The 23,043-nt window shown below is 47.4% G+C and overlaps 1 protein-coding gene across 1 annotated transcript in view; it reads left to right on the top strand.

Moving 5' to 3' along the window:
* The window catches only part of LOC147668204 (multidrug resistance-associated protein 1-like), a gene marked incomplete at its 3' end in the record, with an annotated part of 614,782 nt that overhangs the window by 356,427 nt on the left and 235,312 nt on the right, over positions 1 to 23,043 (top strand). Inside the window, exon 10 of the mRNA XM_086948707.1 lies at positions 15,445 to 15,514. Within this exon, the coding sequence (XP_086804833.1) occupies positions 15,445 to 15,514 (70 nt within the window). The remainder of the gene's footprint in view (positions 1 to 15,444; positions 15,515 to 23,043) is intronic.

The raw sequence follows: 23,043 nt of genomic DNA on the forward strand, positions 1-23,043 counted from the left end.
TTTAACTGATTATTGGAAGACAATAAGATAATACATTTATAGAGTGCATCCAGGTGGCCACTGAGATCCAGGTTCACAAAATAATACTGCATAGTAATGCTAAAAGGTTCTTAGAACAAACCTAAGGTGGTTTATACAATTCACGCTGTTCCTTGCTAGGAGGTGTAGTGGGATCCACTGGATGGCACCCAGGGCCCCAGAATGGAAGAAAGGATAAAGATTGTACAAGAATAGACACTTGCGGAGCAGATAAAGATTAAATTAACTAGGAACTATTAGAGAATGTCTAAAATATTCAGAAATCTGTTGTAAATGCTCTAGGAATCTAGTCTAGCCACTTGATGGTAGGCCCCCTTAAACACACACTGCCTGTTTGTTGTTGTTTTTGAAAAAAAAAGTTGTATGTAAATATTTGCCATATGATTTTGGTTTGATCTGTGTGCCCACTCCAATGTATTGGACAATTTCTTGGACTGCATTGACAAGCATAATGGTGTTGTCTTTTTGAATGTTGATTACATGATGAATACAATGTTCTAATTTGCATCTTTGCTTACCCACATCTTCCGCTCATCTCCTCCTGACTTTCAATGGCACCTGAACCCAGGCTTGCTTTCACCCACCTGACAAGGTCCTTCAGCATCCTATTCGCTTCTAGATTAATTTGTTCAAGAAAATAGGCCAAAACTGACACATCGTTGCCACAGGAGCGCTGTGATAAAGGAATTGACTTATGCTTTGTGCCAATGTTTTGTAGACATCAGGGGCCAGATGTAGGTAAGTAACATTTTCCAAATCTTAATTACCGAAAATTACCGAATTTTACCGATTCGGTAATTAAGATTCGGTAAATGTGAGGGGTTGGTATGTAGGGAATCCAGATGTTCCTTTTTACTGAATCGCTAAAATTCGGTATTTACCGATTCGGTAAATACCGAATCGGTAAAGCCTATTGATTCCTATGGGCTTCAAAGCCCATAGGAATCAATAGGCTTTACCGATTCGGTATTTACCGAATCGGTAAATACCGAATTTCACAAGGGTGCAGGGGGTGTCACTTTGACACCCTCTAGCACCCCCAAAAAAGGTTCGGGGGCCATGTGGCAGGCATACCTGCCCTAAGGGCAGGTCTGCCTGTCATCTGGCACAGGTGTGCATGCACACATGTGCATGCACACCAGAATCGGTATTTTACCATCAAATAGTATTTGATGGTAAAATACCGATTCTGTAATGCTTGTGGGACTCAGAAGAGTCCCACCTACATATCAATTTTACCGAATCGGAAAAAATACCGATTCGGTATTTTACAGAATCGGTAAATTTACTGATCGGTAAATTTACCGATTCTGTAAAATACAGGGCCCTACATCTCAAATTGCATTTACCGGTCGGTAACGGCCGAATTCGGCCGTTACCGACCGGTAAATGCCTACCTACATCTGGCCCCAGGAGTTTTAAAAATCTTTTATCTTGGTTTCCAAGTGCCAAACAGCAGTTTCAACTCAATACTTCGGGTGTTTCTGAGGGATTGCAGGAAAAAATATATCCCTCCACAAATCAGTTTCGCTCTGAAAAATGAGTGTCAACAGATATTGTTAAACATCTGCCATCTTTGTCTTTAGTAGACTGCACATTCTTTGGAAAACATTGGTTCGTCATTTTAATCAATATTGTACATGTATTCTTATACCATTCCAAGCTGAAACAAAGAGGTAAACATCGATTACCACGCATGTGATACAGCGTATGCCATTACACATCGGTTTGTTACATCGCATACCATTACAGCGCAAGTCGTTAAGATTTGCTGTAGGGGGCAGAAGGTGCAGGGTTTAAAATCCAACACCTTCCCTAATGTTGCACAGACCGGAGTTGGAATAGTAAATTATACTATTCCAAAATCCAGCGCCACCCCCTACAGCAAGACGTTGTAATGACTTGCATTGTAAAGGTATGCGATGTAACAACGCTGTTGTTGTATTGACCGCGTTGTAATGGCATACGTTTTAAACTCATGCTAAGTAACGTGGCCTATTCAAAACAAATGTATGTTGAATTGTAATATCTAAAATCGGGGACTTCAAGGTAGTCTATAAAAAGACCAAAAACCATTTTACACCTTCCACACGTTGCACACAGCTATTATCATTATATTCCTATACAACACTCTATGCAAGGTGACCAAATCGAAGTCACCTGAATCTTTTTATTGCTTGTACTGCCTAGACATTGGTGTGAAAGCAGGCACTCTAATGCGGTCAGCAGTCTAAAATAACCTTTTTAGGTCTCGTGACGATTACCACGCGAAAACGCGGTCTCACCAGAGACCTATTGTCAGCGGCTGTGCTTCCCAGGAGACAGGAGATGGGCACGGGCAGGCTCTGGAATCGGATCGGCGCGTGCCGCACGCAGACTGAAACACACATGCGTGCACACCCATCTCCTGTCTCCACTGCAAGCCTGCTGCTTACTTTCACTTTCCCTCCCCCCTCCGCCGCCGGCTCCACTGCCCATCACAGCGCACAGGAGTGCTCTTTTCACACACACAGACACTCGCACACACATCCCCTCTCCCCCCATCCCCTCTCCACCAGTCATCGGGCTCTTTTTACACATGCATGCATACATACACACAGGCGCACACACACCCCCCCTCACACCCCACTCCCCGGGTTCTTTTCGCGTGTCCCTCTCTCCCTCAGCAGCCAGCGGGCCATTCTCAGCAGCAGGCGGGGCTCTCCACGAGCACAGGAGCCCCGCTAGCTGACGCGCAAATCTGCCGGCTGGCATCACGGGCACAGGAGCGCGGGGTAGGCTCCCGTCTGCTTCCTGTATTTTTGCGGCCCCGCTCCCGTCTCAACACAGGTTGCCTGGCTTCCTGTACAAGCCGGGCGCCTATTGGTTACATTTCCGTGACCTGTCTAGAAAAAAAAGCCGGGGGAGCGTTTGTGTACATGAATACATACTGTTAAACAAACTGTCAAGTTATTGCCATATTATTCATATTCTCTGGAATTAATGCCGCCTTGGAGTTTTCATGCATGCTTTTAGTTTAGCATAGGCACTGCTCACGCATCCGTGTTTGCAATTTGCATCGGGTGCACGTGCTACGTTAATAAACTACCAACTACAGCGCAGAAAAAATACATTTTCGGGTTAATGCACGCTGACCAGGCATCTTTGAACCCAGAAATAATAGTCACACTCATGGAAATAAACTTAGCCAGTGTCCCTTAGGTCGATCACTGGAATGAGGCCAATGTGTGGAATCGAGCACCGTGAGACCTGGTTAATATGTAATATGTAATATGAGGTAAAGTGCCTTTCGGGCTAGCTTAAAAGGCTTTCAATAAACCAAATTTTACGTATGGTTATCAGCTGATGATGCATGCCCCAAAATATGTTGCACATGGTTTAGGCTTGAAGGACGGTGTCTGACAGTATTGATGTTTATGCTATTAGAAATAGCTTGTGCGAGGAAATTAGGAGTATTGGCTTATTTGCTCTTTCAGATTACAGCTACAGAGCTCTGATCTACTAAATAAACTGAGAATGTGCCTTGTCATGTGCCGATTAATACGAACGTGTACATTTTCACATTTTCTGACTGTCGGTCCTTTATTTACTATTCTTTCTGTTTGACAGGTGTACATAATATATCCGCATAGTTTGCCTTTTTGCTAGCGCTATTGGTTTTAGTCATCTGTTGATCTTATGTGACTTGAGATGTTTGTATTCTTGATATTTTTTCCATCGGAATTTATTCATAAAGATGGTGTTTGCCTCTGCTACTCAGTGAACCACAAGCCCCGTTTCTTTTGTAAGCAACATTTATGTTTTAATTGAAATAAATAGGAATATGTGAGCGTTGATGTGTTGGCAAAACGATTGAAACATGAAAACATGAGCCCGTCTCTAATGCATAAACAAAATCAACCCGTACTAATGAACAGTCAGTATTGTGGGGGAAATTTAAAGGAGAGACTAACTGTTCTTTCTGGAGCTGAATATAGCCAGTGCCTACGACCAAAATATGAACAATTTTAAACATCAAGTTACAGTCGGTATCGGCTGAACAGAAAGCAATTGTAATAATGTAAATTGTGATTTTGTGTGAGGGCATGAGGAAGGATTGTACCTGAAGTGTGCACCCATTTGGCTTTCCTGTCTACCCATGGGTATTTTGTATGTAGGAACGGACGGCATGCTTATAAGGACTTAAGTTACTGATTGTTGATTAAGTACTTGACATAACCTTTAGCTGGACACTCTGAATGAAGAACAAGAACGTATGGCAGAAACCCTCTTTCGGGACCTTAATACAGTGTAACACTTGATAAAGTTGTGACTATTGTGATGAGGCTCAACTGGAACATCCGAAAGGCTAAAGTGAATCCACTCTAATAAAGAAGAATTGTTTTACAAGTTACTGGGCATAGAACAAGTAGCCAAATTGGTAAGATTTATAATTGTATCTTGTTTGTGAAGGGATTGGTAGAGTAAACAGGTGTGTTTGAATATAACCATCTGAGAAACTATCTGGCCGAAGAAGGTGTTTTTGTTCACAAGGGGTGGGATTGATTCCCATGGAATGACATACACAAATTCTAACACAGGCAGTCCCCGACTTTTCTGTACAAACCCATCAACCCAGCTCCGATTTCTTCCAGCCCTTTAATGCTTTTTTAGGTCTCCTGGTGTTGAACCGCACGAAAGCGCGCTCTCGCCAGAGACTTATTGTGAGCGACTCTGCTTCCCAAGAGAGGGGACAGGAGCTGGCCGCGCGCTCGGAATTGAGCAGGCCGCACGCACACGCGCTCGCTGTGCCCAGTTCCTGTCTCCTCTCCTGGAAAGCTGTACCACACAGCCACACCTCCCCCTTATGCATGCGCACACACACGAGCACACCTACACACACGCACGCACACACACATACAGAGACCCCCGCCCCCCCCACCTGCTTCACACGTTCGTTCTTATAGCGCGAACTCGACCCAGGGTATCGAAGCACTTTAACATTAGCAGCAACCAATTGCATTACAGATGGACAGGGACATGTTTCATTTTAGGCGCGGAGAGATTTAAGTGATGTGCCCAGAATCACAGGTAGCCTGAGCCTCCCGCCAAGACTAAACCCCCAGCTTCTAAGTCTGCCGCTGTAGCCATTACAACACATCTTCTATTTGCTCTTCGTTTAATTACGGTTGCACAAGAAGCCTTTGAAACGGAGGGTGTTCTCTAATGGGCGACAGGAAGCAGCCTTCGTGCTGACCAGGAGGAAGCACTCAGTCGGTCTCGTGACTGCTGTCACAGCGGCTTCCCTCTGGCGGCAAAGACCGGCCGCTGTGTGGCTGCCTTGACTCTGTCTCGCGCCTGTCAGTAGGGTGGGTTCTCACATTTGCAGGTGTGGCTTGGTTCCCTGAACGCTGCCCCTCGGAGCCTGCTGGGAGTGGTGTGTACGTGGTTGACTTTGGCTCAGACGGCCGCTTCGGCTCACGAGTTTCCCAGTCAGTCAGAAGTTGTAACTGGGCGGCCCCGGCTCAGCCTTCCCCCGCAGCCAGATACAGGCTCAGGCCAGGGGGGAGATAGCCGTTATCAGCTGCTGCGCTGAGCCCGGGCCCCGTGATTTGAAACATGGGGACACTGAAGAGGCTGCGGCAGCTCTGCGAGGACAACAGCATTCCAATATATGGACTGAAAAGACAAATGGTGATGCCCTACAGCCCTGATGAAGACCGCACTACAAAAGTAGATCTAGTCCTCACAATAAGTCGGTCGAAACGCGTTGGCAGTATCTAGTGGATTGGAGTACTTTATGCTCGACAACTACACTTATATGTATATATAAGAAAAAAGACTTATACCCCGAAGAGCATAATTGCTAACAGTTATTTTCTCCTACACTTTATGGGACTATTGATTCAATCCAAAACCTGAGGGATATATATACCCCAGATCTAGAACTTGCTCAAAGCACAGTAGGATGATTAGAAATGAATATATTGCATTATACAAATGAAGTGTACAGTCGCACCTTTTTTGATTGTATTGTGAATGTATATATGTCTGTGTAAGTTATATGTTTTCGTGATACAAACACGTTTTGTTGTGGTAATAACCCTTTATAATTTTTTATGTAAAAAGGAGAGCGCTTGAAAAATGCGGATACCAATGTACAAATATATAAAGAAAATTGAATGAACAATAACACAGAGTCAATAAAAGGGACTTCTGTGAAAAGATTGACTTTTCATTTATGGTGTCAGAGGTAATAGTGTTGTTAAATACTGCGAGGACTTGCAGCACCCTGACAAGGTGGCACGCTTCTAGCGGCTATGTGGGGTAGGAGAAGCCGCTGAGAAGCACTCCAGAGCGGAAGAAATCTTAGCAAATGGACTGGAGCACCAGGAGCTGCGGCACAGGCCACCCAAGGACCGGGTTTGGGGTAAAGGACAGCGCAGGAACTCTGTAACCGGGGAGGAAGGCCAGCCTTCCGAGATCAGTAACCGGGCGATGTACTACTTGTTCACCCTGGGCACAGAGCTGGGCAACACGCTCTTCTGTATCTCATTTTTCCCCTTCTGCATCTGGAACGTGGACCCCTACGTGGGCTTGCGGCTGATCATCGTCTGGGTGTGGGTGATGCACATGGGCCAATGCACCAAAGACTTAGTGCGGCGCCCCCAACCCTCCTCGCCACCCGTGTTGAAGCTTGAGGTTTTTTACAACTCCGAGTACAGCATGCCCTCCACGCACGCAATGTCTGGCACCGCTATCCCAATCACTGTGCTGCTGCTATCATACGGCCGTTGGCAGTTGAGTGCCCATGGGTGTTGTGTCCGTTTCACCTTTGGGGTGGCAGTTTTGCACCTTAGTTTGAGGGCGAGAGTGACTGGTTGCACATAAAGAGGGTTGCTGTCAAAGGTGTCACTTGTTAAAGGATGTGGGGGGTTATTCTATTGGGGCAGGGGTGGGGTGCTATCTTCCATCTATCCAATTTCCCTGCCGGTTGTAGTGTCCACAGATTGCTGCTTGTTCTGCTGGTATTAATTATTTAAAAAAATTAAAAGCCATTGTTATTTGTAATATCAATACATCTAAGTCACGTAAATACAACACAAATTGCAATAGAAATGCTATAGGTGTCACATTTGCGAAAGTTAAAACTATTGGCATTGTCATACACAATACCAATAACTCACGCTTTAATGCTGCGAGACCTATTGCATTGTAAATGCTTGTTTTTTACCTGTCACCTACCCAAGATCAGGAAGCAGGCACACTGAACCGGCACCTCCTCACCACTTCTTGTCAGCCAATAGCAACCCCCATGCCCAGCATACACAGAGAACTACACTGCTATGGCACAGCACTACAGACTGCCTGCCTTCTTGCCCCTACACTGTTACCCCGCGGTGCAGCCACAGGACAGTGGCTACATTGCCCGTGTCTGCCCCCGCGACACGTTGTTCCTGCCATTGAGGTTTCCCACAGCCGGGTGCAGTTAATAGGTACAGGGACCCAGAGATATGTGGCATCGCAGAATAAGAACGTACGTGGTACAGGTAGGCTTTTTAAAATTTATTTATTAGTTTTCACTTTTATATAGTGCAAACTTTACCAGCAGGTATCTGAGCGCTTTAAATCGGCATGAATAATAATAATAATAATACTGGATTTTATACAGCGCGAACAGCTACCTCACGAAGGAGGTGTCCCGGCGCTAGTAGAACACAAATGACCTGGGCTGAAGATAGGAAAGCTATCGTAGCTGGGTGAATAGCCAGGTCTTTAGTAGTTTCTTAAAGCAGGGTTCGGAAGGGGCCTGTTGGATTGCTTGAGGCAATGAGTTCCACAGAGCGGAGACGTTTGCTGAAAAGGTCCGACCGCCTAGTCGGGCCTTTTTTGCGCGCGGAACGGCCAGCTGGACACGTCGTTGGACCGTAGTGCACGACTTTGGGAATATCTTGGGAGGCGGTTTTTCAGGTATTGTGGGCAGGAGCCATGCAGAGATCTGAACGCCAGCGTCAGAGCTTTGAATTTTATTCTGTTGGCTACTGGCAGCCAATGCAGGGTTCGAAGATGCGGAGAGACTGACTGCTTGAACGGGATTCGCAGAAGTAGTCTCGCAGCCGCATTTTGAACTACCTGAAGCTTGTGAGTCAGGTATTTTGGGAGGCCAAGGTATAAACCATTGGCATAATCCAGTCGGGAGGTGACAGTCGCGTGGACAACCGTTTTTCTGCAGCTCTCTGGTAGGAATCTTAGGATTTTTCGGAGGTTTCTCAGCTTGCTCAGGCAGCATCCGGCGACTTGTTGGACATGGGATGAAAAGGACATGTTATCATCCCATCTCACACCAAGATTTTTTGCCGAGTGACTGGGTGAAGGGGACGGGCCCATCTCCATTGGCCACCAGAGATCTGGGGAGGGGAGGGACCCTTGCCGAAGAAGATGACTTCGGTTTTGTTGGCATTAAGTTTTAATTTATTAGTATTCATCCAGTGTGCTATATCCTGGAGACAGCCTTTGAAATTAGAGAAGGACTCCTGCGTCATCTCAGAGTAAGGAAATACCAACTGGGTGCCATCGGCATATGAGATTGCCTTGACACCCCAGTTGGCAATTAGCGTAAAGAGAGGAGCCAGGTAGATGTTGAACAAAAGGGGGCTGAGGGCCGACCCCTGCGGGACTCCACAGCTGAGGGTTTTGGGTGTAGAAGAAATCGTTCCAAGTGCCACCTTCTGCGTTCTCTGAGATAGGTAGGAGTTTATCCACCCCAGTGCTCTGTCCTGAATACCTATCTCCGCCAGCCGGCTGAGAAGTCTGGCGTGGTCCACCGTATCGAAGGCGGCCGACAGATCCAGGAGTACCAGCATTGCTGAGTTTCCTGCATCCATCGACCACCTCACCGACTCGGCAACTTCAATGAGCGCCGTTTCTGTGCTAAAGCCGGGGCGGAAACCAGATTGTGTTTCATGCAAAATGTTGTTGGTTTCTACAAATTTGCTCAGTTGGCGCTGTATGACTTTTTCCAGCATTTTTCCCGGGGCAGCTAATAGGGATATTGGGCGGAGATTCGTAAGGTCATCTGGGTCCCCATTAGGTTTTTTCTTTAGGGGTAGGAGAGTAGCGTGCTTCCAGACGTCCGGGAATGTGCCCGACATGATGGAGGAGTTCCAGATACCTTGAAGTATAGGGGCGACCGAGTCCGCTATGGCGCTCCATAGTTTAGCTGGGCAGGGGTCATCAGGGTAGCCGGATTTGCAGCGGATAAGTTCTTGCCTTACCTCCATCAGGGGGATATGTATGAACTGGGTGAGGATCTCGCCTGTCCCACCATTATTCGCTAGGTCCTGCTTCACAGTTTTTATTATTGGGCCAAAAGAGTCATATACTTTTTTAATTTTTTGGTCAAAAAACTCTGAAATTATGTAACTGAGAACTTCTGGTCCACTCGGGGCACAGGGAGGTCTGATTGGGAGTCTCGCTATGGCTGCAACGGATAGTCCAACCACGAAGAACTCACTAATTGTCATGTCCTGGAACGTGAGGGGCCTGGGGGATAAGATTAAGCGAGGGCTGGTATTGCAGGGGATAAGGAGACGGGGGCCGGCTCTCATTCTCCTACAGGAGACACACTTGTCGGGAGCGGCCACGAAGGCCCTAGATAGGAGAGGCTATCATATGATAGTGCATGCCGAGTTCACTTCGGGGTCCCGTGGCACTGGCATCCTGCAGAAAAAATCTTCCAAATTTATTGTCATGTCTACTGCAACGGATGACCATGGCAGATTCGCGGCGGTTCATGGCCAGTGGGAGGGGAGGCTTTTTAACGTAGTCTCTGTCTACATACCACCAGCACTACACTCTGAGGCCTTGCCGGATCTGGGCAAATTCCTGCTGACACTCCCTGATGGGGAACTGCTCATAGGTGGGGACTTCAACATGACACTTACAAACACCGAGGACCGCTTTCCCCCACGTACGCACGCAGAAGGGCCCAACAAGCTCCAGACATTCCTGACTGCACAGGGGTTGGTGGACGTATGGCGCGCTCTACACCCTACTCAGCAACAATACACATACTACTCGGCCACGCACAATAGTCTGTCCAGGATAGATTACTTTTTTACTTTGATTAATGGTCACCTTACTGTAGCGGAAGCGGAAATACAACCACGGGGGGTCTCCGATCACTCGCCACTCACATTGACACTCACCACTACGACCATGGCACGGCGCAGATTATTCCCGATTTTCCCTGGCTACCTCAAAGTACCTCGGATTACTAAGGACTTGAAGAGGGCAACACGGCTATATTTCGAGGAAAACCAATCTTCGGTGGACTCCCCCTCTATACTGTGGGAGGCGTATAAGACAGTGTTCAGGGGTCAGGCCATAGCTGTGATCGCAAATCACAAAAAGGCGCACAGGCAAGAGGCCCTCGAGATAGAGTTAGGCCTCGAGAGGGCCAACACAGCCCATATGGCAAACCCCTCAGACGACACGCTCCATGAACTCCAGGTCCACCAGCACCGCCTTACAGATCACATGCGCAAGGTCACGATGTCGGACATTGCGGCCACACAGCACAGGGTATATGACATTGGGGACAAGGCCAGTAAATTGCTGGCGTGGTTGGACAAGAGACAGGGGGGGGGGAAGAATATCCTACAACTTACGGACCCACAGGGCAACAACCATACCCGCCCCGACGAGATAGAAGTCCTCGCCGATTATTTCGCCTCAGTCTACAACCCAGAGATAGTGGTTGGGGAGGGGGAGGTCCAGACTGCTCTTGCGCACGTTCCCTTGCCAGAGCTGACACCAGAGATGTCTGAGGATATAGACGCGCCTCTTACGGTTGAGGAGATCCAGCTGGCTATAGGCGCCCTTCATCCAGGCAAGGCGATGGGCCCTAACGGGATTCCCATTGAATGGTTGAAAGTCATGGCCGAATCCTTAAGCACACCCCTACTCAATATGTACGAGGAATCTAGAACACAGGGTACACTGCCACCAGATCAGCGGATGGCTACTATTGTGGCGATACCGAAGCCAGGTAAACCCCCCAACGAATGCTCATCATATAGACCGATCTCCCTTTTGAACCCGGAGGCCAAAATTATTGCCAAGGTGTTGGCGAACAGGATCTTGCCGACTCTGTTCCACCTGATCCACCCGGACCAATCCGGATTCATGCCACACCGCAGCACTGCCTTAAATCTCCGCAGGGTACATGGAGTATTGGCGCGAGTTCCACTACTGCAGGAACCGGCTGCCATCCTCTCCTTAGACGCCAAGATGGCGTTCGACATGGTGGAATGGAGCTATCTTTTTGCAGTGCTCACACGTATGGGTTTTGGCCCGGTGTTCCTTTCCTGGATACGAATGCTGTACAGGGACCCAGTAGCGCAGGTGACGGCCAATGGCCACATTTCAAGAACCTTTTCCCTAGGCAGAGGTACACGACAGGGCTGCCCGCTTTCACCCCTACTCTTCGCATTAGTTTTAGAACCACTGGCGGTTACGATACGCACCACCCAACTCCTGAAAGGAATACAATGGACCCCGTTATGGGAGGACAGAGTATCCCTTTATGCAGACGACATGCTGATCTATCTTACGGACCTGGAAGAGAGTCTCCCTAACCTCCTGGCTCTCTGTACAGCTCATGGGCGAATCTCGGGTTACACCATTAACTGGGCCAAATCCATCATTTTTGAACTGCGGGGGCCGCTCCCGCCTCTCCCGGACTCCTGCCCACTGGAACTGGCGCATACGTCATTTAAATACCTGGGGATTCATATCACCCGGAATGAGGCGGATTTCGCACGGCTCAACCTACAACCTCCCTTGGCCCGGCTCCGAGGGGACGTGCGCCATTGGAAGGATCTCCCCCTAACGCTCCTTGGCCGTGCAGCGCTGTTTAAAATGATGGCTCTGCCACGTTTCCTATATGTGCTGGAAAACGCCCCGTATTTGGTGCCGGATAGCTTCCTCCAGAAAATAACGGCGCAGATCTCGGGCCTGTTATGGGGCAACCAGCCAGCCCGCATTTCTCACGCCAAATTAAACAGGGGATGGTACGACGGGGGAATCGCCCTCCCAAACGTACAGCTGTACTACTGGGCGGCCCAGCTCAAAATCCTTAACCAGTGGATACATGCCCCGCAGGACGACCCAGCGTTCAAGGCTGACAGGGCGCAACTGGGTGCGAACAGTTTACTGGCCCCACTGTACCACCGTGGAGTGGCGGCAAAACTTAATGGGCCTACAAAACATACAGTCCGCATATGGTACAAGGCACAGGCAAAGTTGAAGTGGGATGGCATCATTACGAAACTTATGCCCCTATGGGACGCGAAGGCATTGGGCCATTTGCGGCGCTCTAAGGGCTTCACACAATGGGACAGCATCGGCATCTCCACGGTGGGGGACATGTGGACGAGGGAAGGAGTGATCTCCTTTGCCACTCTGCAAGAACAATACGAGTTGGGGAACACAGAGCTCTACAGATACATCCAGGTCCGACACGCACTGCAGGCAGCGATCCCACCCGACACATCCCTGCCCGAATCCTCCCCTCTGGAGGATCGTCTACTTACTGATTTCATGCAAGAAGGGGCGACATCGCTGACATACCGCAAACTGATTAACAATATGCCTGATCCACTTGGGAAACTGAAGGACAAATGGATGGTGGAAGTGGGTGACCTGGATGAAACTGACTGGAACACAGCCATGGCATCCCCACGTGAAGCAGGCATATCGTCTAAATTTCGCCTCGTGCAGCTAAAAATCCTACACAGAATCTACTACACCCGTACAATGCTTCACAAACTGCACAGGGCGGATCATCCGTATTGCCTTAGGGGCTGCGGGGCAGAAGGGACCTTCATACACACGGTGTGGGAATGTCCACTGATTGTCGGTTACTGGCAACGGTAATGATAATCAGTAATGGGTCAGAAAGCGCCGGGACACTCCTTGGAGTAGCCGTGCGCTATATAAGTCACCCATTAACATAACATAACATAACATAACGGGTAGTGCGCACAATGGCGCCGACACTTCACACCACCCTCACTCTAGACTCACGGCTCTGCCTGCTGAACATCTGGGAGCCGACTGACCTCACCTTTTATGCAAGGACCTGGGTCACAGTGGGGATGGTAACAGCGAAACGGGACATAGCACAGAAGTGGGGGTCGGCTGATCTCCCAACGCTGCCCCAATGGCTCCGCAACATGGACATGCTTATGTTGACTGAAAGGGCGGTGTACAAATTGAGGGGTAATCCACGTAAATGGAATGGGGTGGGGAAACCCTGGAACTCCTATAGAGGGGATATCTGTGAACCACTGGAAGAGGATGACGTCGAAGGATCTGAGAGTGACGAGGAGCGTTGATTGGGAGTACATATGTATATAGGGCGTGTGCAACGGAATTGGGTGGGACCTGCTTTGGGAGGTGGTAAGGGAGGGTGTGGGAATTAGGGGGCTTTGATACAACACACTGCTCTCTTTCCAGATGGACTGTGCTACGAGTGCCGAAAGCTACTACTTCAAGTACGTGCCGGACTAAGTGTGCTGTTTTTATTGTTTTATGTTTGTTGTAAGATAAAAGAGGCAAGACTCAGACGAATAGTAGCCAACAAAACACAAAATCGCAAACTGTATTTCTACGACACATGTATATCCCTATTCATCACATCGCCGATAAGACCTGAAATGCTTTGCACTAACGTGGATGATATAAGTTTTGTCATTGCTGTATACTGTATTACTTCGTTCACCTAGTACTTAATGTGTGAAAACGCGATGGATGAAGCTGTACATACTATCTTTGTTTTGCACCAAAAATAAAAATTAAAAAAAAAACAAAAAAAACCTCTGAAATTTGTTCACATAGTGTAACTGTGGGTACAACCTCTCTTTCAATGCATTTTGGTTTGAAGAACGACTGTACCACTTTGAAGACCTGTTTGCTGGACTGTTCTGCCTGAAGAATCGAATCCGCATAGAAACGTTTTTTACTTTTTCTGATAGCTTTCCGGAATTTTTTGGAAGCTTCTTTATACCTGGCTTTTTCTTCCAGACCGTAGCTTGCTCTCCAGAGTCTCTCCAGTTTTTTACAGGCTGCTTTCTCATTCCTCAGTTCTTGCGAGAACCATGGAGCTGAGGGGGAGTCTCTTTTAGATAGGGCTCGAGAGGCTAGTCTTGCTTATAAGAAGCAAGACTAGCACTCTATATTTCTGCCAATTTTGCTTAGCATAAGCAACAACTAACCATTCACAAACAATGCTTATATACCAATTGCAAATTAAAAAAAAAATTAATGCAAAGCATTGTCATTTACAATGCCAGTAACTCAAACTTTAATGCTGCGAGACCTATTGCATTGTAAATGCTTGTTTACTATTGTTTTGTAAGTGTGCTGATTAATGGCTTGGTGTGAATGTTTATTTTCAAAGCAATTGTTAAGTAAATCATAGATCCAATTAAGGACAGCTAGGCAATCATTACATTTTATTATGTATCTCCCTAACAGTAAAGCCCAACGCATCTTCATCCCAGATCCTAATACAAGCAAATGTCTCCAGTTTCTTGATTTTCCCAACACTGAAGCAAACAATGATTGTACTCATTTACAGAGTATTTGGAGCAATGAAGAGTAATAGCAGAGGTTGACATTTCACAGGACTGATATAAATTCTTAGGGATTATTGATTAGCTTGAAGTGGAGTTTAGTAAATTAATGTATTTATATAATGACAATTTCCAGTTCATAAATTTCAATTTGTGAGGATTCAGAGCAAGTGTTGCACAATAAATTTGGTGCTAATCATTACCTTCCAGAGGTACCAGCTAATATCCCCCCCCCCCCACGCCTCCCCCCAAAAAACATGCTCACCAGCAGCCGTGATTATCTGGGCTCATTATCCTTGTGCTTCTGTTCAATTTCCTGAATCCCCGCTCATGCAGCTTTTGTAATACTTAGTGGTACAAGATTTTTTTTAACTGTCTAGCTTTGTTGCTTTGGGTAAGATAATCAACAGTTAACTATACAATAACTTTTTTCAGTGGAGGTGTTTTAATCCCCATAATTATTTCATTGAGCCATCTACGATTCTATCACGATAGCACCCCCACCATCTTTTCTTTTGATTCATGTTGGAAAAAGTTTTTCATTACTGAGCTTGTGCTGGGAACCTTTTATTTTTTCCAGTCCTTTTATTGAAAACACTTCTTAGAATGGTAAACATTCATGAGTGGGGGGTATTTAATTATGCAGATCTTACTTTTCCTTGAATGGTTTTGAAGCAAATTTAATGTGCCAAAACGAAGATTGTTTTGCCATGCATGTCACAAATGTCCAAAATAGTATGTACTCAATCCCTGGTTAAAACATTGTGTGCACCTGTTTCTTTTCTAGCTGAAGGAAGCATTACAGTTAAAGATGCAACATTCTCCTGGTCGAGAAGTGATCCTCCGTCTTTAAAAGAGTAAGATTGATGATGCTTGGCAGCAGTGTTTTAAAGCTTTAAAATTATGCTGGCCTGTAAAGTCTGTGCAACCGTAGTAGAAAATATATACACCATTAGATATTTGTATATTTTTGAAACCAGTGCTACAAGACAGCAGTATAATGCTTTGAAGTCCAGGCGAATCTGCATCTAGTAGATGATATGCAATGTAGCTACTCCCTAGCAACTACATTAAAGTGTAACTGGCAAGTTAAAGAATGTAGGACACTGTGAGACATTTAGAAATGGGTAAGATGAGTACTTCTGAAAACTGCAAGAAAGAGTTTGAAGTAACTGACGTGATGATTTTAACCACACTTGGCAATGTAATCCCCTAACAGGCTAGCTGCCATTTGAAGTTTAACGGTTATTTAAACACTTCAGTGACTTTGGAGTGCAAATGGTGTCAGTAAAATATAAATATCTATTCAAAATATATAAGAATGCATTTCATTTTTAATACACAATATATCATATCAAAAAGATAATGCCTGCACAATAAAATAACTGCATTATATACACACAATTGAGTAGCTAAACATTTCCGTAATGAAAAAGAACTTAATTCTGTTTTGGCAGTCCAGTAATAGATGTAAGTTTCCCTCTGACATGTTTGTGGCCAGTTATCAATTTGGAGGGCTTGCATAATATTCCAAATAGGATTTTACTTTTAAAGTTGTTCATTTGGAAAGTAGTTTATTGGATCACACAGAGTTCAAAAGACAACCAATCAACTCTGAATATGAAGGAAAACCGACTTTTCATAAAATAAAATAGAACATCAGATCTATTTGACTTCATATTTATTCCACCAGTATTCAAAAACATTGAAACTTTTGCAGTGATAATCAGTGTTATATATTTATTTGCTTATAAATCTGTGTACTCTATTATTTCTCAATGATGAAACTTTGAAAGAGATTATTATTCCTTCATCATGAAAGTTGGACAATAATTTCTAACTTTTCTTATTTTACCTATTGACCAAACCTGATTTAGTTAAATCAAACCAGAAATGTGCGGTCTTATAACTATCATTAGAACATTGGAATGTTGAGCACTCCATACAGTACAATGGGATAGCTCTGGGCTTATAATGACTATTAGAACATTGGAATGTTGGAAACTTTATTGAAGACAATAGAGTGCTCCGGGCTTCCAATGGCTAGTAAATGCCTGGAGCATCAACATTCCAGTCTGTCGTTCACAGGGGTTTGTGAACAAATGCCTCATGGAGCCTGAGGCATTTCTTTTATTTGTTAGATCATTCTGCCCTCTAGTGGCACTCTGTTCGAATAGCCTCATTGTAGGTCCAAGTTGAAAGGTTTAGGGCCTTTAACAACCGGTATAGCTCCCAGCTGCGGGCTATAGTAGTTAACTGCTGAGCACCTTTTGAAGTAAAATTTACAAATCTGTAGGTTGTTCTATGAATACATATTTATCACTAGATTTTTCAACAGTGAAGGTAATCTTGAGATATCAAAATTGCATTGTACATTGTCAGAACAATCTCCATACAGTGTACACATTTTAAACACTAGAGGGGTTCTTACTACTATTCTGAATGTTATCATGTTTTACCAAGTACATGTGTTTTTACACTGACAGCATGGTATAAATTCCAAAATACACAAGTTATTACCTGTAAAAGGTTAACTAATTTGTGCTATCAAGATAGGTCAGATATTATTTGATTTATTCATTGAGACTGTTTGGAGATGTAATATCAAATAACTTTTGATCCATTTGCTCAAATGCAAGTGAATTTCTGTAAAAAGAAAAAGTTATAAATATTGCCAATGGCAATGGTTAGTTATAGATTCCTTACTTTAGAATTACCCCAGGCGGCAGACTGAATCCAGAGAATTTCTTCTTAGCAGTACCTCTGCGTGTCGGTAGGTGCAGTCGGTCGACTCTGTGTCTGTCGTCGGTGTTGTGTTCGCCGAGATGTCGTTGCGGTGTCTATTTAGACGCCACCCCTGCGCGCTGACATCAGTTCTTTCTTTTTCTGCGCCAGCCAAGCGCAGATCCGGAGAGAGCTACCCCCCTTAAATCACTTTTTAACTAAGCTTTTTTTTTACTTTTGTGGACTTCTTTTTTTTTTTAATCTTCGACTCCTGGTGCGCAAGGGATGTTCCGTCGTCGAACCGACTTCAAGCCCTACGAGGCCTGTCTGTGATGGACCCGCACCTAGGGTGCCTCTGGTGCCTGGAGCGCGACCACCACCTGAATTCGTGCTCAGACTGCTGGGCCATGAATCCAAAGTTTTGCAGGAGTGGTCCCAAAAGCTTTTGGAGGCCCGGCAGTTGACTCCACGTTGTTCTCAGACTTGCTTGAGAGGAAGGTCTCTAGACCGGTCACCGAGCCCCCATACCTCGTCGCACTCCAAGTCTTTGGGTATGTCAAAGCACAAGAAGCACCACCTCTCTATGCCTTCTCCCTGTCGGTCGGCTGATGCGTCGTGGGACCCAGAGTGTCTTCGCTGAAAGGCTCAATCTTTGGTGCCTCCTTCTGGGACTACTCAGCGCCTCCCTCCGTTTCTGGGAGCGAGAACACCCCCTTCCCAGCTTTGTGCATTTTAAGAAACCCTCCACTCCACCTTTGGGCAGCCTGACTCAACCTGCACGCCTTCGGGCCCCGCGGAGCCAATCGGGGTTCTGGGCCTTCAAGGCCAGCGGATCCGACAGACCGCTGAGGATTCAGGCCTGGATACTGATCAACGCTGGTCGAACTAGCTCTACCTTTCCCAGCGCCGATCCCTGCGACGTTGCCCCTGGTGTCGGTCGTGCCCCCAGCCGAAGCCATCCCCACCCTCCTGATGGTCCAGGATCGACGTCGGCCGATGTCTAAGTTCGAGGCATGTGGGCTGCTAAATTCATATCTGTATCAAAACAACAATGGTCCTAGACCTATTGATTATACAAATTGAGTCAAATCAATACTATCCATAGTTCTTTGAGTAGAGCAACCACAATCCGTCTGCTCTATTGTACTTTTTTGTACCACAAAATAAACCTAAACCACCAAATAAAGATTACTTATGATTTATTAGCTTCTTCATCATCTTTCTTGTTTTTTTATGTTTTAACAATTCGTTTTATATAACAAACATATCATTTCAAATTGATAAAAACAGAGGTTGCCCAAGAGAGGAAGTGTGCAAAAAGAGGGGGGTGATCAAAAGGAGTGAGACCAAGTGAACGGAAAAGAAAACAAATTGGTGGATAGAAAAATTATTATTCACATGATTTTCAAAAACAATATCAAGCTATATGCTTAGCTGTATTGGGACCCTGGCCAACGTATTTTCAGTTATTAATCAAAGCACTTCTTTTATATAGACATGTATCTGAAGGGTGACTTGCACTTGATAAAGTTCTTTAGTTGGTCCAAGGGTAAATCATATCTGTGCATAGATCGCCGCCTAGTGTTGGGTCCGGATGATTGCACATTGTTGTCCTGGAAGAGTCTTCGAAGTATCACGAGATAGGTGGCTCCTCCCCTGGACTACAGTGCGCATGGGCATCGACTCCATCCTCAGATTGTTTTTTTCCGCCATTGGGTTCGGATGTCTTTAATTCCCTCTTGTCGGAATCGATAGAAAAACTTTCTTGAGACCAAAAGGTCTTTAGCCTATACGTCGGTATTGTCTTGCGTTCGGCTTTACTTCTTCTAGCTCGGCTCCTAGCCGGTTTCTGTACTTCCGCGTGCTCTCGGCGCGGAAGGCCTAGTCGACGTTCCTGACTTATCGACCATCCATCATGGACCGAAGTCCATTCAAGAGATGTCCGGTCTGCAACTCGAAGTACCCCCACATCGACGTCCACCCGGTGTGCAACAAGTGTCTGTCGCCGGACCACGATGAGGCCAAGTGTATGGCCTGCTCACGCTTCAGGTCCAAGAAGACACTTAAGCTTCGACGAGCTGCGCGCCTGGAGGCCCAGCAATCTGCTCCGGCGCCTGCGGACATTTTCGATGCTGGGGATGTCGAGGAAGAATATATCCAGGACGCTTCGGAATCAAACCCCGCGTCGGACGTCGAAGAAGACTACGACGCTGATGCCGAGGTGTTCGGAAGTGAAGAAGTCGTCGAGGAGGTAGGAGACGACGACGGTGCCCTCGGGGCCATGGAGGATAGCTCGGACGAGGAGCTTCCTCAAACTGACTCTGGGGCCGCGCCCCTTTATAAGGCCCAGGTCGAGGGATCGCCTTCGGGCCTTACCCAAGATCTCGATATGGGTTCCACGGTCCCGCCTTCGGGCCCGGCCACGGACATTGTTACCGAGCCACTCCCTGGCAAAACGAATCCGAAAGTGAAACCTACGGTCTCGACGCCAGATACTGCGCAGGGGCAAGCATTGAAACAGAAAGTGCGCATCGAAGACTTCGGAGGCTTCGGCGCCGAAGAAGCCGAAGATGGCTGTCGAGCCGAAAAGCCAAGTCAAGGGCGTTGAGACGAAGTCTGCCGCGCCAAAGACTAAGGTAAAGGTGGTCGATACTGGCGCGTCGGCGCCAAGGACGGTCGACGCCGGCAAGGGCCTTGTCGACCCGAAGAAGGCTGTCGACGAACCGAAGAAAACTCTCGGTGACCCGAAGAAGCGAATTGATGACCCAAAGGTCCTCTCTGCCCCTCGTCCGCACGACAAGGCCAAGGGCGCTGCGCCTCGTGAGTAGACTACGAAAGCGGCCTCGAAGGACTCTACTCCGAAGGTGACCTCGAAGGACTCCGCTGAACCAGTGCGTCCATCCCCCGCGTTCACCAAAAAGGTGACTGATTCCTGCAGCGCATCAGGGACGGCACCGCGGCGGTCGAACCGAAGGATCCTCCGCCTCAGAAGCCTCAGAAGCCTGTGGAGAAACCAGTTAAGGCGTCCACGTCGATCCTCTTTACGTTGCCGCCGAAGGCCTTCGCGCCTAAGGCAGTGGCCGGCGTGCCCGAAAAGATCTCCTCGACGCCGAAGGCGTTGTCAGTGGTCCACGGCCCGCGACCTCGACGACCTTCGGGGGATGAGCGTCAGGTGCACTTCATCGACACCGAAACGGGCAGGCTTTCCCTCCTGAAGCAGAAAATCACCCCAGAACCCCAACTGGAGTCTTACAACATCCCTCTCAAAAAGAAGGACTCTGCTTGCTCTCCAGTCTTGGTGGAACCCCTTTCACCACAGACTCATGTGTCGCCCACTTACTCCGATGTGGTCGATGGTGAGGGAGATGATGAGGATGAATACAGTTATCCAGTCTATACAGACCCTGAGGATACACATGAGCCCTGGGCAGCTGGTGGTGACCCTGGAGATCCTCATTCAGGCCAAGACCCTCAACTCTTTTCTGCAAAGACTTCACCTACAGAAGACTCTGCTGCTTTCAATGCCCTCATTGAACGGGCTGTTAACAATCACAATGTCCAGCTGCATGCTGACCCTGTGGATGTGGATTTCCTCTGTATCAGTAACGGAAAAGACTGTAAAAACTCTGCCTATGCTCAAAGGTGTTTTAAAGCATGCTGCTGAGATCTTTAAGGAACCTACCAAGGCGAGGGTGATAAACCCTAGAATTGACAAAAAATACAAGTCAGCGCCTACTGATCCTACGTACATTAGAGGACAGTTGCCTCTGGACTCCCTTGTCGTCTCGAATGCCCGGAAGAGGGCCAATTCTCAAACGACGGGTGACGCTCCTCCCCCAGACAAAGAATCCAAGGTCTTCGAGGCTTCGGGGAAGAGGGTGGCAGCACAGGCATCCAATATCTGGCGTATTTCTAACACCCAGGCGCTTCTGGCGCGCTATGACAGGGCACACTACGATGCACTAGAGACCCTGTTGCAACACCTGCCTGAACAATACAAGGAAGGGGCTGAGATGCCCGACACTGCAAAGTCCATGGGTGCCTTACAGTCTCAGCAGTTTCGGGGTGGGTCCTTTCATCGCTCCAGCACTAGAGGCGTCTCAAGGGGTCAGCTTTCACAGTCCACGCAATACTACAAGGGCAACACCCAGACTACTTACACCAACAAGAGTCAAGGTGGATATCGTGGCAACAGTGCCAAGGGAAGAGGACGTGGCAACAGCTCCAGGTCCTCTACCACCAGCAAACAGTGACGCCTTGTCACTGCCCCCCGACCACACAACACCGGTAGGGGGGAGACTCCAGCAGTTCCTGCCCGTCTGGAAGTCCATCACCAAGGACAGGTGGGTCAGAAAACGTATCCAATGCAGTTATTGTCTGGAGTTAACATCCACTCCACCCAACATGCCCCCAAGGCACCGTCCTATGTCGGACGAGCACTTGCACTTATTGCAGCAGGAGGTCACCTTCATGCTGCAAAAAGGGGCAATAGAGCTTGTGCCTATGCAAGAAAGAGGCACAGGGGTATACTCCCTGTACTTCTTAATTCCAAAGGACGACGGGTCCCTCAGGCCCATCCTGGACCTCAGGCCACTTAACTACTACATCCTGTCGGAGCACTTCCATATGTTGACCCTGCAGCAAGTGCTCCCGTTGCTCAGGCAGGGGGATTTTCTCGCAACTTTAGACCTAAAGGATGCGTACTTTCACATTCCACTGCACCCTTCACACAGGAAATACCTCAGGTTTACCATCCAAAACCAGCACTACCAGTTCAGGGTTTTGCCTTTCGGTGTCACCACGGCACCCAGGGTGTTCACAAAGTGCCTGGTGACAGTGGCGGCGCATCTCAGGAGACGGAACATCCACGTCTACCCCTATCTGGACGACTCACTCATCCAAGCGAAGTCAGCCCATCAGTGTGCCGCCCACATGTCCCACACCATTCACCTCCTGCACGATCTGGGATTCTCACTGAATTACCCAAAATCCCACCTCCAGCCCGCTCACGTACGGCAGTATCTGGGTGCGATCATAAACACTCTGGCGGCCATAGCACAGCCGAATTAAGTGAGAGACAACAGCATTCTATCGCTGATACAAAAATTCAGACCTCAACACTCGCTTCCAGCAAGAGTGTTCATGCAGTTGATAGGCATGATGGCCTCCTGCATTTCCATAGTCCCGCACGCGAGGCTACATATGCCTCTGCTGCAGGAGTGCTTAGCACGTCAGTGGACTCAGGCTCACGGGCAGTTGAAAGACCTAGTGTTGGTGAGCGGTCGGGCATACAACTCTCTGCATTGGTGGAATCCACGAAACCTTTGCAAGGGCCGACCGTTCCAAGAGCCTGTGCCATAGATCATCCTGACGACGGATGCATCAGGGATGGGGAGCTCGTGTACTCCATTACACTGTGCAGGGACTGTGGACGCAACATCAGAGGAAGATGCACATCAATGTTCTCGAACTGATGGCGATCTTCATGGCACTGAAAGCCTTCAAAGTACATCTGTGCAACAAGGTAGTGTTGATCCGGACGGACAACATGACGGCAATGTACTACATTCAGAAGCAGGGAGGTACACACTCTCCGCAGCTGTTTCATCTGGCTCAGAGCATGTGGAAGTGGGCATTCAGAGGAACATCTTCCTCATGGCGG

The sequence above is a fragment of the Lissotriton vulgaris genome, unplaced genomic scaffold (assembly GCF_964263255.1).
Source record: "Lissotriton vulgaris unplaced genomic scaffold, aLisVul1.2 SCAFFOLD_1214, whole genome shotgun sequence".
Taxonomy (NCBI): Eukaryota; Metazoa; Chordata; class Amphibia; order Caudata; family Salamandridae; genus Lissotriton; species Lissotriton vulgaris.